The 16,211-nt window shown below is 44.8% G+C and overlaps 1 protein-coding gene across 3 annotated transcripts in view; it reads right to left on the bottom strand.

Moving 5' to 3' along the window:
• PPM1H (protein phosphatase, Mg2+/Mn2+ dependent 1H) overlaps nucleotides 1-16,211 on the bottom strand; it is a 290,772-nt gene that overhangs the window by 65,308 nt on the left and 209,253 nt on the right. For all 3 annotated transcript variants that reach the window (XM_058426862.1, XM_032173171.2, XM_032173172.2), the window contains exon 6: nucleotides 12,646-12,764. In XM_058426862.1, coding sequence (XP_058282845.1) covers nucleotides 12,646-12,764 — 119 coding nt within the window. The remainder of the gene's footprint in view (nucleotides 1-12,645; nucleotides 12,765-16,211) is intronic.

Genomic DNA, 16,211 nt, shown 5'->3' with positions numbered 1-16,211 from the left:
GCCTGGGCGACAGAGCGAGACTCCGTCTCAAAAAAAAAAAAAAAAAAAAATAATGCAGAATCCATAGAGATTCTAATTCAGCAGATAAAGTAGACCCTGGAATGTTTTCAGTAATTGCCCTAGATGACAAAGCTTCACTGTAGATAAACCTTTGTCTATCAGTTTTGTATGAAACTGTAATCATCCATATATGGCCCTGTCCTGACACTAGACTGTAAACACCATGAAGGTCGGCACTGTTTTTTTCTTCTTTGTATCTTCAATGCCCAACCTAATACCTGGTTCACTGAATGAATAGTAGTTAAAACTGACTGTCCCCCAGAGATGAAGCTCTGCGCCTCGTCCTTTAGGTACAGAGAGTGACACATAGCATCTGATCTACCCTGGAAGACTGACAAGGCTGATCCCATCTCAGCAGAATCTGAACCTGGAATATGGCAGAATACTATTGCTTTTGCCAGAGCAACCAGGTGAAGAACAAAAAGTAAATGTGTCCCCTCCCCTCAAGAGGCTTCTGAAGCTTTCCTTATGATCTGATCACAACAAAGGAGACAGGCAACTGACAAACACACTAGCCCTGAAACACCGCTGGCATCTTCGCTATCAGCCTTCCTGGCTGTTACAGAGAGATCTGCTTTCAGCTCTCCAGCAAGGAACAGACACAAAACTTTAGCCTCTCTCTTAATAAGTCCTTGATTTACTTGTCTGAAGGTAAGAGGACAGTGGTGGTAGGATGAGATTTTTCAGGGTTTGCAGCGGTGGCTCTCCAGCTCTTGTGTGTGGATTACTAGGGTAAGCCCAGAAGCAAGGAGTTTTTAAACCATCACCGCAGCTGACTGAGATGAAGATGCCCCCAGGCCACCGCGGGTGAACATCTTCATAGGATTATCAGCTCGAAACCAGCTGTGCCAATTTCCTGCTGGGAAACCTGGGGAGCTGGGAAAAGCAGGAAATTTATCAAGCTCTGGTAAGAGTGAACTAATTATAACTGGAAGAGCGTTGGCTGGACACAGGAAAATGTTTCCTTGGTGGGCTTGTGAGTACCTGGGAAATTTCAGGAGTGGTAGTGTACCTACTTCTCTGGAATTTCCTTAGAAATGGGAGCCTAAAAATAGGCTGAGAATTGTCCCATAGGCCCTTTTCTTTTTCCTGAAATCATCTTCTAAGTCACTGACAAAAATTGTATTTTTATTCATTTATTATTTATTTTGGATTCAGGAGATACATGTGCAGGTTTGTTACACTGGTATATTGTGTGATGCTAAGGTTTGAGGCACAGATGGTCCCATCACCCAAGTGTCAGCATAGTACCCTATAGGTAGTGTTTCAGCTCACGCCCCCTCCCTCTTCTCCTAGTAGTCCCCTATATGTCCTGGATATACATATTGTCAGCTCAACATTTCTGCCTTGTGTGTAATTTTCATACTTCATATTCCACCCTTAAGGTGTGGAGCTCTTAAGGGTGGGAAAATAAAATTCTGTTCATTATTGGCATCCTTAGCCTGGCATTCAAAGTTCCCCATGAGCTGACTCCAATGTAATTAGCTAGTTTCATGGTTTGCTTCACTGCCCACCACTGCTCTACGCCCTCTCGCTCCCTCCGACATGTCACTTATGTGAGCCTCCCAGGACTGTTATCTAGCTGATACACACCAACATAACTGCACACGAAGGACGAAAACATTGAAACACTCCATGCTAGTCAGCAAACAATGGCTGTCTCACTCTCCATGAATGCCCCCATCTGCTGCTCTGGACTCTCCCCTAGAATCCCCAAGAGGTAACAGTAAATAAAGAGTTAATGCCTGGCACAGCAGGGAAGCTTCTAGGACCCTGCTGCAGCCCAGCTGGGGCCTACTTGTCCATTTTGATTGTCCAAATATTTTGAATATTATCTCTGGCTTCCAAATTCCCAAAACACACATCACATTTTCACCCCTCTGGGCTTCTGCTAGCACAGTGCCCTTTGCTCCGAATGTCCTTCTCTCCAACCTTCCTGAAACCCCTCTCATAATCCAGATCTTTGGTTCAAACAATCTTCTCCATGAAGTCCTCCCCAATCCCAATCTCCCCTCTCAAAACAACTACTCCCTCCACCACAGCCACAGGCATTTTCTTCACACCTTTTTGTATAACTCTTATCTTTTGTCTTGCTTTAGTTATTTATACATATGTCCCAACAGATCTACTTCCCCCACTGCTGAAATTTGAAGAATAGGTTTAAAGGTGAAATGACATTGTTCAATAAATTTCCAAGAGGCCGGGCGTGGTGGCTCACAACTGTAATCCTAGCACTTTGGGAGGCTGAGGCGGGTGGATCACCTGAGGTCGGGAGTGCACAACCAGCCTGACCAACATGGAGAAATCCCATCTCTACTAAAAATACAAAATTAGCTGGGCATGGTGGCACATGCCTGTAATCCCAGCTACTCAGGAGGCCGAGGAAGGAGAATCGCTTGAACCCGGGAAGCGGAGGTTGCAGTGAGCCGAGATCACACCACTGCACTCCAGCCTGGGCAACAAGAGTGAAACTCCGTCTCAAAAAAAAAAGAAAAAGAAAAAAAAATTCCAGAAAGCCAGTCTTGGGCCACGTGGCAATCTCTTTAAAGCTAACATAGTCCTATATGATGAAATCCTTCCTATGCAAGGACATGCTTTAACCACTGATGGCCTTGACCCTCCCACCTTCTTGGGTATGGTTTGGAAGACTACAGGAGTACATTAAAAGGTCCAGCATCAGCTGAGTGCAGTGTGGCTCACACCTGTAATCCCAGCACTTTGGGGGGCCGAGGTGGGCAGATTACTTGAGCTCAGGAGTTCCAGACCAGCCAGGCCAACATGGTGAAACCTTGTCTCTACTAAAAATACAAAAATTAGCCCAGCACGTTGGTGCATGCCTTTAATCCTAGCTACTCAGGAGGCTGAGGCATCAAAATCGCTTGAACCTGGGAGGCGGAGGTTGCAGTGGGCCGAGATCACACCGCTGCACTCCAGCCTGGGCGACAGAGTGGAGTGAGACTGTCTCTTTTTTATTTAAAAAAAAAAAAGTCCCCAAACCAAAAAACATCCTATCAAACAGTGCCTGGGACAGAGGGGCTGGCAACGGGCTTCCTGGCTTTACTGACGATGCCTCTTCTGACAAGAGCTCTACCTTTTCTGTGTCAAACTCATCTTCATCTGCCATGCTGCAGGACAGACCTGCTAGGCAGAGGCAGCCAGCAGACCTGATCTGACTTTAGTTTCTTCTCCAAACTGCCTTCCTTTGTCTTTTTGTTTTCTAGCTTCTCATTACCTTGCAGGGGCAGCATTTCAGCAATAGATTGTAGACCTCCTGAGGCCAGCAGCAGCTCTTGCTGACCCTTTCACTCCCCATAATAGCTAACGATTATAGTATCAGAAATTCATCATGCACTATTATATGCCAGGCTTTGTTCAACGCATTCAACCTTACTAACCCATGATATCCCAACTATTATCAAGTACTGTTTTGTTTGTTTGTTTGAGATAGGATCTTGTTCTTTTGCCCAGGCTGGAGTGCAGTGGTATCATCACAGCTCATTGCAGCCTTGACCTCCTGGGCTCAAGTGATCTGCCCACCTCAGCCCCCCACAGCTGGGACTATAGGCACATGCCAACACACCCAGAAAATTTTTGTATTTTTTGTAGAAACAGGGTCTCCTGTTGCCCAGGCTGGTCTTGAACTCATGGCCTCAAAGGATCCACCCGCCTCAGCCTCCCAAAGTGTTGCGATTACAGGCATGAGCCACTACACCTGGCCTCAAGTACCATTATTAGCTTCATTTTACAAATGGGGAAACCAAGGCTGACAGTGGTAAAATGATCTGAGGTGGGGATTGGCCCAGCTAGGCAGTCTGGCTCCAGCATCCTTGCTCTTAACTGCTACTCAACATCTACTGTGTAGCAGGTGTACAATACAAGTCTGTCAAATATGCGAGAAGTGTCTACAGGGCCTTCTTGGTTAAAAGGACACTACTTTAAGAAAGATTTTTGTAAGCACTTGACATCCCCAAACTTCCCCAGATGACTTGCAGCTATGTTCTCATCACATACATACTGTACAACCCCAAACACCAGTCACAGGGGAGGCGCAGTACACACACTCTGCTTAAGTGTATGTGGATAATAGAGATAAATGCTGTGAGTGTTTGAAGGGTCTGAGGGGGGGAAGAAAGGCTTGGAAATAGTTCAGCCACTTTAGGACAATAAACTTTTACTCATTGAAGCAGAAAGACGTGTGTGAGTGCATTCATGCGTGCATGCGTGTGCAGGGTGAGTGACGATCAATGGGGAGCGAGCTGGTGGGGCATCTCTTTTCTTTCTCCTCCCTGTGGTCTGACAAAGCCTGTCTGTCTTGGCTTGCAACCATTCGTAAAGACCCCATAGCTTCCACTGGCCTCCTGCGCAGGAGGGCAGGGAGCAGGGAGTCATTCATCACTGTCAGGAGATGTGCTGCACACAGCAGGGCCCGCTTTCTTCCCTGCTGCTCCTGCAGCTAGAGCTGCAAATCTTGAAAAGATGCAGAACATGCATATAGCAAATAATCATTCATCATCTCAGTTCTGGAAGCCCCGGGAGAGGCCCCTCCCCATGTGGGGCTGACCCATTCTGACTTGGACTCCAGCCCCACTGGAATTTGGAACACAGGGACTTTTCAGGTGCCTAATCCCTGGCCCAGCCAATCCCCATCCTGGATAATCTGCTGAGGTTTGGGGTTAAAATTCTCTGAAATGATCCCCCCTGCCCCTTTCTCTACAAGATCAGATTTTCAGAGTGCTTTCAGCAACCAGACTGCTGCCAAGGTGGCCCGTAATCATTAAACTACGAAAATACAAGTTGCTGAGAGGAAATGAATACCAGGTTTCACTAGGGAAAGGCCTGCTTTCTTGTGAAGTAATTATAAAATTAAAATGTGATATTTCTCTGGTGAGTCTAAAAAGCCTCCCCATGAGGTAGGTCTGTGGCATGACAGCAACATCAGGATTTACACTGGGGTGGGACTGAGAGATCCTTCTGTGTCCCCAAAATGCCAGAGACATCTGCAGGTAAATTTCAGAAGACTGGGTTAAGAGTGATTAAAAGCAGAAAGAGGGAAAAGTACTGAGTTTGAATTTTTCAATTACTCTGTAAAACTCAAGAGTCAAGCTGTTCGAAAATGCAGGCTTTCCAAGGAAGGCTAATAACGCTGAGCTAATTAGACCCACGGGCATGGCCAACATATAAATTCGGGCCCAAAAGAGGGACACTGTCCCTTTAAAAACCGCCTTGGGATCTGTGGAAAAGCTAATGAGGAGTGTCAGTTGGGGCTGCTTTATTAGGTGGTCCTCAAGAGGATAAAGCCTGGGGTTTCTGTAACAGGGCTTCTGTGCTTGATTCAATAAATCAATTTATATTAAATGCGGGTGCAGCTCTGGAGTTGGCTTCATAAAGCATTCTGTGGCGTTTCTCAATCTGCTCATCCACTTCCTTGTCAGCCTGCTTGAATGCACTGTCAGAGGGCATTGAAGAGAGCAATAAAGAATAAGATAGAAGCTGTATCTATATTTGTAAAACCCAACCTGGCAGCTCCAGACCATGTGTGGAACTATCTCCAGTGAGTTTCTCTCTCCAGAAAGTGTTTGGATTGTTGGTGAGAAGCCTGATGCTGTGGGGCTGTGCCTCTCCTCCCCCAGCCAAGCTCCAGGCTATAAATGAAGAATAAAGGTCACCCCAAACACAGTGGAAAGGGTTGGAAGCCAAGCTGCTTTTAAATCATATTCTCAGGGCCTGAATTACTCCCCAAGAAATCAAAGGAAAAGCAAGAGGGACAACAGTGCCAACAGCTGGTCCTCATCCAGGAGACAGCAGAGAGAGCTGAAACAAGGCTGCTGGGCTGCCTGAGGAGGGCAGGTGCGCTACTGACTAGAGCTGATGAAATGGGTCTCCCTTTAGTCTGGCCAGCTGGATGCAGCTTCTTGGTGGCCCAAAAGTGACTACTGGCTATGAGGTGAGTTGTTCCTAAGCACAATGACTGATGCCCCTGAGGATCAGGAAAGGGGTGTGAAGCCCACCCGTCTGCTGACTCAGAGTCCGGCAGCAGAGGCACCAGAGGCCGGTGTGGCTACACCATTCCCTGTCCACAGTTATCAGTACCCATCCCACCTTTTGAAAAACTCTTTGCTGCCAGGTTTGGTGGCTCATTCCTGTAATCCCAGCGCTTTGGGAGGCTGAGGCAGGAGGACTGCTTGAGCCCAGGAGTTCGAGACAAGTCTAGGCAACATGGCAAAACCCTGTCTCTATAAAATGCGCAAAAATTAGCAGGGTGTGGTGTCACACACCTGTAGTACCAGCTACTCAAGAGGCTGAGGTGGGAGATCACTTGAGCCCAGGAGGTCGGGGCTGCAGTGAGCCATGGTAATGCAACCGCCTTCCAGCCTGAGTGACAGAGTGAGACCCTGTCTTTAAAAAAAACCAAAAAAACCAAACCAAAACAAAAAACTCTTTGCTGTTGGGATGTTGAGTTACAGAGAGCTCCTTGCACCACCCCATTCCCAACTACACCCACGTTCTTCTACTATGTAGACCACAGCACCACTGCATGGAACTTTCTGTGATGATGGAGACGTTCTATAGCTGCATGGTCCAATTCAGCAGCCACTAGCCACATGTGGCTACTGAGCAGCTGAGATGTGGCTAGGGCAACTGGAGAAATACATTTTTAATTTTACGTAATTTTAACTAATTTAAATGGCCACATGTGGCTAGTGGCTACTGTGCTCGAGCGCACAGAGAATGGAAATTTCTCTTTGCCTCAATAAAAGTAGAAAGTGCTGAAAGGAGAAAATGGGCTAACTCCACTCTGCTCCCAGTGGAAAACCCCCTATTTGCTCATAGTTTTAAGGGAAATGGAGGAGGGAATATTATCGTGATGTATCATCAAGTTAGAATTATAAAAAGTTAGGGGCTCTAAGAGGCAAAATAAAACATTGCCATCTCTGGAATCTTTCTAATGGGATCTGTCTTTTTCGGCAGCTCTAAAAACAGAGCAAAGCCCACCCCCTGCCGCCACCACACTTAGAGGTTGGCAGCAATGGTCAGAGGAAGTATATACAAGAGACTTAGGCCAGGATTTGCCCAAGGCCCCAGAAGCTTGGCAGAGCAAAGTACACAAGGTGCCTGTCGCCAAATCAGGACTCTCTTTACCAAGTCAAGCATGTGATCTCAAGTTGCCAGTCCAGCCTGCCCCTGAAATGAGACCATCGTAACGTTAGAAAGGCTTTGCTTAAAGGAAGAATTCTGGTATACTTTGCTCATGACCAGAACCATCTGGAAGCAATCTAGCATTCACAAGATGGACTTTTCTTCTTTGGCCCTTGCTCTCTCTACAAATCCCATCAGCCCAGGAACAGCTGCTGGAGAATCTGGCCTGGCGCCAGGGGTGAAGTTTCAGCCCCCTCCCACACACATGTCCTTCTGGGTCCCTGGCTTGCTTGCCACCCCATGCGGCTGACATGGCACGAAGTACGCTGATCCTTCTTGAGAAAGCGAAATAGCCAGCGGTCACAGGAGCAGAGTCTTGGTGCCACAAAGCCAGCTGTGAGAAACTGCTGTTTCAACTCGGTAACATAGACACTTGCCAGTAAATTACGGCCTGAGACATCTCAGAGGGCTGCGGGTCGGGATACACCGCTCTCAAGGCAACACAATGCCAGCTACAGTGTGCATCCTGCAACAGCAGCTCAACACAAAGGGATGGGGAGGATGGGCCCCAGCTTGGGGATTCTGGCACCGGGACCAATGACACCATGCACAAGAGGTGAGAGCCAAGGGGGTGATAGGGAGAGCAAGGGAAGACTCCATCAGGAATGAACTCAGCGCTGGGGGCACTGCGAAGAGAGCGGCTTTGTAAATCGAGCCACTGTGCAAACTATCTGAGGAGAGGGGGAAGGGGAGGTGGGGGAGCCAGGGAAGAGGCCAACTGCATTATGAAGGTCCTGGTGACAATAACCTTTTGTCCTCAAAACAATTTGGGCCTGCCAAGCTGCTCCACAGTCTCCGAGAAAGCACGAGGGTGGGAAAAAAAGGATCCCCATAAAGAGGCAACAGACTCATCCTTAATTATGAGACCAGGCTTCCCAGAACTGACATCCTCTCCCACACTTCCTCCTGCAGCAGACACACCACCGAGTGCCGGCGTGGTGCTCCTCTAATGAGAGCAGGCAATTTTTCTAAGAACTGGTTCTTTTGGGATCTTCCCCAGAACCCCCACCCCCAAATGACACAAGCTCTTAGTGAGAAGTGTGAAGCATCAGTTTAACTTGAGCAATGGTCTACAGGGTCAGACTGGGGACTAGAAAAGAGACGGCCTCAGCAGCTCCAAAATGCTTCATTCCATCCTCTCGACCCTATAGGATCGTCAAGACACCAGTCCTGGTGGATAGAGGGCTCCTGCTTCAATGTACACCGAAGCTCGAAACTGAATGATCATTGTCTAATTATCCTAAAGAAAAGCTGACTGGCACACTGTATTAGAAAGAACCCCAACAAAGAGTCAGAAACCTGGATTCTAGTCCTTATTCTGACACATTTGCCTCAGGGGAAGCTGAGCAAACCGCCTAATACCTCTAGGTATCAATTTGCTCACCTGCAAAATGGGAATAAGGGGGAGTCATTCCACATTTGGCAGTTTAGCACCTTAGTAAGCACCACACACTCTGAAGTTACGCTGCCTGGATTCATATCCCACTTTTTCCTCTTACGAGTTACGTAACCTTGAGCAACTTAGCTCTGTGCCTCAGTTTCCTCATCTGTAAAATGTACCTAGTTCATAGGACTGTTTTAAGAGTTAGGTATGAGGAATTAAGTAAAGCTCTCATCACAGTGTCTGGCCCTTAGCTCTTCCAATAATTGTCAGCCCCATTACCATGATGATTAGTGGGAGATGAGGGAGAAAAAAAATTCCGCAACTAGGCATTTACTACAAGGATTAAACAGCTTTGCAGTAGGTGGACCTTTTACTTGTTAGAAGGTTTCAGAAAAACGGGTTCCAGGCTAGAGTGCAGTGGCACAACCATGGCTCGCTGCCGTCTCAACCTCCCAGGCCCAAGCAATCCTTCCACCCCAGCCTCCTGAGGAGCTGAGACCATAGGCATATGCCACCATGCCTGCCTAATTAAAAAAAAATCTGTTATAGAGATGGGGTCTCCTTATGTTGCCCAGGCTGGTCTTGAACTCCTGGGGCTTAAGTGATCCTTCCGTCTCGGACTCTCAAAGTGCTAGGATTATAGGCATCAGCCACCGTGCCCAGCCTCCCATCTTTAAGTCCTAAAAAATAACTGCTAGATCTAAGGCTTTCTGCTAGAGGGTAAAAACATTTTAAAAAGGAATTCATTGAAGTTGGGGGGAGTGCTTTACGTAGGCAGTAGTCTAAATTGAATGGATGATTGATTTACTGATTCATTTATTTATTTAGAGATGAGGTCTTGCTCTGTTGCCCAGGCTGGAGTGTAGTGGCGTGATTCTGGCTCACTGCACCCTCGAATTCCTGGACTCAACTGATCCTACCACCTGTGCCTCCCCAAATGCTGGGATTATAGGTATGAGCCACTGTGCTTGGCCTAAACTGGTTTTCAATTTCTTAGGTTCTTCTGACAAAGACATAAAGGGCTTTTCTTCAACTGAAGTCCTATTTTCAAATCAAAAGTCGGAACAGGTAGGAAATGCACAAAGATGCACATAAATCTGCTTGTAGCCAAGGTTGTGAGCCAACAGCCATTTGGGGAATTAGGCTGAAAACAAATCAGCAAATCACATCTGACTAAAGCCATTCTCAGTTGTGGCTCCTTCATTATTCAGTACCTTCTGTGAAGTTGCATACAATTAAAAATAGCCCATTTGTGGACTGTTTATCTGCTTAGGACCATGCTAATGCAGACAGAGAGAGAGAGAGAGAGAAGGAAAATGAGAAAGAGAACAAGAGCAAGTGTGCACACAAGAGTGAAAGAAAGTAACTGTGTGCATATAAAGTTGGATATAATCTAGTCCCTGAACTTAGCTACATTTTTTTTTAAATTACAAAACCAGGACAATCTTTAGCTATTTGCTAAATATTAAAATGTACAAGCCACTAAAAACAAAAACAAATAACAAAAACAAACAAAACACAAAAAGCAGAGCTTCCAGGGTTTGGAGAAAGAAACATAAAAAAACTAACCTCATCACACATTCTACTTACAAAGAGAGGTTTGAGTGGAACCTTTACAGCCTTTGAAAGCATCTTGCCCATTAAAGTGACGATGCCTATTATCTCATTAGGAGTGCTTTTCAAAGTTAGTAACAATGAGCTGTTCTTCTCCCCCTTTGAATCAATACTAAGCATCTGCAACAAAGATACTTTTCCTTATTACAAAATCCTAGGCAGATATTTATCATTTGTTTTGACTACTTTAAATCTAATTTGCCTTTCTGGCATAGAAAGAACATAGGTACAGCCTTGCCTCAAGCTCAATCTGTTTTAAAAGTGCACATCAACTGTCTGCAACATTGATCTCCCCACTTCTGTCAATTATACCTCCTTTCTTCCTTTCAGCCAATACATAATTGCTGCCTGTTTACTACATGTCAGGCACAGGACTAGGCACTGGTGTCCCCCTCAAGGAGCCTACAGACTTGTTGAAGAGACATATTTAAATAGGCAACTGGTGCTGTCAATGACTTAACCTCTTACCTTTATCCCTTGGCCTAAATCATTTAGTTTCTTATTCATTTTCATTCCTTCTGTGTTTTCTGCTTCTATCCCTCTATTTGGGCCTTGAGACCTCACATAAATGTTGCTATGATAGTTTTTCTCTGGGTATCTGAATCTGCTTTCTCTCCTAGTCAATCTCATTCCAACTTCTCTTAGAATGGCCTTCCAAAAACATCACTTTCATTTAATTCTCTTTCTCAGGAATATATAAGAGCACCCCATAGCCTCCCAGTAAATCTAAATTTGTCTGGCATCCCATGTTCCCTACCATGTTCCCTCAGTACCAGCCCCATCTGTCTCCCATAGTCTCTCCTCTTCTATTTGGTCATATTCCTTGCTGTCTTTTAGATCTACTTTTTTTATGTGTTTACAACCATGTGGGTTCCTAACCTTCCATCTTTCCAAACTCTACAGTTCCCAGACTAAACCCCATGATTCTTTGCTGAGTTACACTAGCTCTCACCTTAAACTTTTCCTGTACAAGTGCTGATTTTGCTAACTAAATAAAAATGGATTCACAAGAAAACCCAGTCAGGGTTGGTATGATGACCCTGGGGCATCAAAACTCCCGAACTCAGAGCTGCAAAGCTCTGATAAATCCATTCATATTTTAGAGCAGGGGTAAATTCTTAGGCTTGAGAACCAGTCTCTGATGCAACTACTTAATTGCCCTGTTGCAGTGTGAAGGCAGTCACAGATCAAACAAACAAATGGGTGTAGCTATATTTTTAAAAATTATTTCTAGAAGTAGATGGGGTAGGCAGAATTTGACTCTTAGGTCATAGTTTGCTAACCTTGTTGTAGAGGAAGAAGAGTGGATACAGGTGAGAAACTTCTCTTGGTTGGCAAAGGACAACCAGAAGCCCCTTAGATTGGCCCGTTATCTTCTCTGGGTAGCGCAACTTGTTCCCTGAAGACAGTATGTACCCTGGCAGTAGATCCCTGGCCAAGTCATCACCATGGGAATTTGGGCTGTGAGCATCTGCTATTGCTATTTTGGTCAATGGGGAAGAGATAAGAAAATCTACTTAATCTACTTCTTTGACTCTTTTGGAGATATGGAGAAGAAAGGGTCCATTGTCTCATTCTCATATGGTCTCCAGACTGGCAGGAGGCTCGCTTGTTAGGACCCCAGGACACAGGAGCAAATCTTCACCCACACAGTGCCAGGCACTGCGCTCTCATTTAATCCTTACATTAACCCTATAGTGTATAAGTACTTGTCATCCTATCTATCAGTCAGATAAAAGAAATAGATGAGGTCTTAGTCAACGTTAGCCACTGCTCCATTCTAGAAATGGTCTTGATGCTTACACAGTTGTGTTTTCGGAATACGACAACTCCCCTGACAAGAGTTCTTGTTTCAATTTGAATGTGATATTAATGAGAATAGCTCATTAACTTTAGCCTTGATAATGAACCTTCAAAGGATGTATCTTTTTATCACTTTATCCATGGAAAAATGGGCTCTAGAGGTTAAGCAATTTAACCAACTTTGCTCATTTAGAAGAATCAGATCAGGATTCAAACCCAAGTCAGTCTGGCTCAATAAACCTTTGGCCATTTTACCTCTTTAATAACCCTGACCTAAACACATAAAGCTTCATGTGTTTTTAAAGCCCTCAAATGTTTGCTACATGTTAAGTGAGAAATCAGGTCAGTTTCATGGGGGTCCAATATCCCCAAGGAGGGCCTCGAAGAAGCAGAGAGGCAAACCAAGGCTTGTGATTTGGTCCTAAGCAAAAATAGCAGAGGCAGGTGTACCCTCTTGTCTTTCACCACAAACCCTGGTCTCTGGCTGTGTGCTTCCTGATCCAAACTGTGTAATTGGCTGTTTATGATGGTGATGCTTCCTTCACACACACTGTGTGGTGCCGAGGCGGAGGAAGGCATGTTCTTACCAGCCTGTCATATTAAAGTCCCTGTAGAGCATCTTCTTTCCAAGCTCCTTTCTCTGTACTCTCCTTGGAAACTCCAAATGTGTGAACTCATTTCCCAGCAAGTGAGGCTGCATGAATGCCTAATAGCAAAAAGAAAAAGGAAAAACACACATACACGTATTTAGAGAAACAAAATAAGAATCAAGGATGTTTTGCAAATTGAGACAGACCATATTTTAAAAACAAGAAAATTACCTCATATTTTAAGTAAATAGATTTCAGAGTTTAAACACTAATAGAAGATGAGCACATAAAAATGAATTTACAAAGGAATGTAACTTTTTCATTCGATCTGATACATTGATTGTAACCAAATGCATAGCTGAAGGCATCAGGAAAAAAGACTGAGCTTCTCTCTAAAGACTGGCTATTTAGTTTTCCAAAAGGTATATTGGTGAGATACGGGGTGAGAAAGCTCCCTGACGTGGTCTTTTCCACACTCATCTCACTTACACGCCTGGTTATCACGGCCCTGCCTTTGAAACCTGCCTGTGAGCTTCCACATAAACACAATGGCTCGAGTGCTGGTTAGGGCTGGATGCAGCAGACAGGAACTTTCTGTTGGACTCCCTCCAGTTTGCTCTGCAGTCATTTGATCGTGTCATTCGAAGACTATTCTGGAGCAGATGGCTTCTCCCCCTCCCCCAAATCTCTGTTCACACTACAAGAGTCTTGCGCAAACAGCCACTTAGGGAATTGCTTTGAAACGGTCTCATTGTCACATTCAAAATTCAAATCTAGCAATCCGAGAGATGCAATGCTCATGTATTAACTTCTCTACTCAGAGGCCACATGCCGCAAGCAGACCTGCACTAGAACTTCCCCACACGACGCTGTCCACCCGCTTCTGAGCAGCATGGTGGAACGAATCTTCTCTCTTTTCTGTCAGGGAAGAGTGGACAGAGCAAATCACAGCCTGGCAGTGTAGGAAAGCAAGGGATCCCTGCCACCAGGCAGATGGTCAGGTCCTCAGCGTATGGGTCATAGGCATCTCCTACAGCTACTTTGCTAGGACCCAATGCCGGCAGATCTCCCACTGATTCTCATGCAGGTCTGGAGGTATTAGTTAGATGTTAGTCATCCGATGCTAAGTTTTTCAGGAACCAAACGAAGCAAGCTCAGTTGTCACCAGGCTGGTCATATTTGCCCAGATATGGAACTCTGAGCAAGTAATTCTGGGCATGCTTGGGGACAGGACAGGATGAGATGAGACAGGGTGACTGAGGGTGAGCAGGAGAACTGTGCTTCCCGTTTGCTGTAGCCTCAACAGTTTCTAGGTCTGGTGGGAATTCTGGATCACTTTGAGGGGCTCTGAAAATCCTGCTGGGAGTAACCCTTGGGGTGCTGATGGGTATCAAGGAAGCTTAAATATGAGGTTTTACAGAGAGGTTCTCCTGGGAAGGAATGAAGGGAACTAACACTTAATAGGTCAGGTCAACAGTGGTGCTTTGGGTGAGAAGAATTTGGGTGTGAATCCAAGCTCTGCTTTCATAAGCAATGTGGTTTTAGCAGGTTATTTAATTTCTTGGGCCTCAGTTTATCTGTAAATGAGATTAATTATATATCTCACACTGCTGTTTTCATAATGTAATGTCTATTAATATACTTATCTTAGTTGTTTCTGCTTTCAAAAAATTATTATAGTCACTCAGTAATTATTGAATCCTATTATATCCTGAGTACTACACTCAGTGCTTTGAGAGTTCTAATTTCACCCTCTTAAAATCTTCTGGACAACACTGGCTACATCATTTGTGGGGCCCAGAGAAAAACAGAAACAGGCAGACTGTGTTCAAAATTAAGAATTTCAAGACAGGGACAGCAGAACATTAAACTAAGCACAGCACCCTCCACGACCACGCAAGTCACAGGCCCATGAAGCTAGTCATGCCTACTGGGTACATACCATTTTATTCCTTTTATTTTGGTCCACCCATGAAAACTAAGGAACAAAGGCATAAGTGGTCAATGGACAGCAGCATCTATTATAAGCCCTTTATGATCTTTCAGAACTTTCAGATTGTATCAGCATGAATACAATCCACTACCCAAGCTGGACTAACATGGGCTTAGGGGTTACCATGTGCCAGCCCCGTACCAGGTACTTGATACATCTGATCTTACTCCCCAACAATTTTACAAAGCGGGAGTCGCGGACTCGATTTACAAATGAGAACACTACATCCTGGAGAGGTTAAGACCTAGCCTGAGGTCATTTGCCCAAGACTGGGTAGATCTTGAGCCTGAGCTTAATATCATGGTTATAACCCTCATCCTAACCATATGTTGGGCCTTTAACCTACATATACATTTTTACAAAAGATAGTAAAGGGGCCATAAGAGGCCTGTGATCCTTTGTACTTAGACCATGCAAAGTCTGAATCAGTAAACCTTGTTAAAAGAACTCACACACACAGAGCCACATACGGTATGGACACAAAGGTGTCTCTGACATTATTTATAACATTAAATAACTAGAAGAAATCATTGAATGAATAACTCATTAAATAAACTAGCATAAACCCAAACAAAAGAATTCTATGGTGTCACTTACAATGACGCTATACAGAATATGCAATGACACAGAGTTGCGTTAAGTGTAAAACAGCAGGTCATCAAACAATATGTGTGTGTGCATGAACTTGTGAGTGCTGGGTCATATATGCAGAGATCTTTATAGAAGACAAACATATGTATACAGATGATCCTCTGCTTACAGTGGGGTTACATCCCAATAAACCCGTCGTAACCTGAAAATATTGCAAGTCAAAATGCATTTCATACAACTAGCCTACTGATCAGAGCTTAGCCTGGCCTACCTTAAATGTGCTCAGAACACTTACATTAGCCTACAGTTGGGCAAAATCATCTGGCAACACAGTCCACTGCAGAGTGTAGGTTCTTTACCCTCATGACTGTGTGGCTGACTAGGAGCTGCTGGCTCACTGCCACTGTCCAGCATCACAAGAGAGTATCATACCACATACCCCTAGCCTGGAAAAAGATCAAAATTCAAAATCAATTTGAAGTATGATTTCTACCAAATGCATATTGCTTTCACAACATCAGAAAGTTAAAAAGAAAAAGTAGCGGTGCTTCCATTCTGTTTTGTAAAATGAAGGCTGCCCTGATTAAAAAAAAAAATGTAAGTTGGGAACCGTCTGTATACAAATGAACATGTTATGGTCTGAATGTGTCTCCTAAAATTCAGGTGTTGGCAATTTAACCCCTAATGCAACAATGTTGGGAGGCAGGCCTTTTGGGAGGTGTTTAGGCCATGAAGGTAGAGCCCTCGTGAATTAATGCTGCTATAAAAAAGGGCTTGCGAGAGTGAGTTCACTCTCTTGCCCTTCCACCTTCTGCTATGTGAAAACAGAGCAAGAAAGCCCGTACCAGATGCTGGTGTCTTGATCTTGGGGCTTCCCAGACCCCAGAACTGTGATAAATTTTGTTGTTTATAAATTACTCAGTTTCTAGTATTGTTATAGCAGCACCAAACAGACTAAGGCTGTGTGTGTGTGTAAATA

This window comes from Hylobates moloch, unplaced genomic scaffold (assembly GCF_009828535.3).
Source record: "Hylobates moloch isolate HMO894 unplaced genomic scaffold, HMol_V3 SCAFFOLD_13, whole genome shotgun sequence".
Taxonomy (NCBI): domain Eukaryota; kingdom Metazoa; phylum Chordata; class Mammalia; order Primates; family Hylobatidae; genus Hylobates; species Hylobates moloch.
This window is presented reverse-complemented; position numbering and strand designations above follow the sequence as displayed.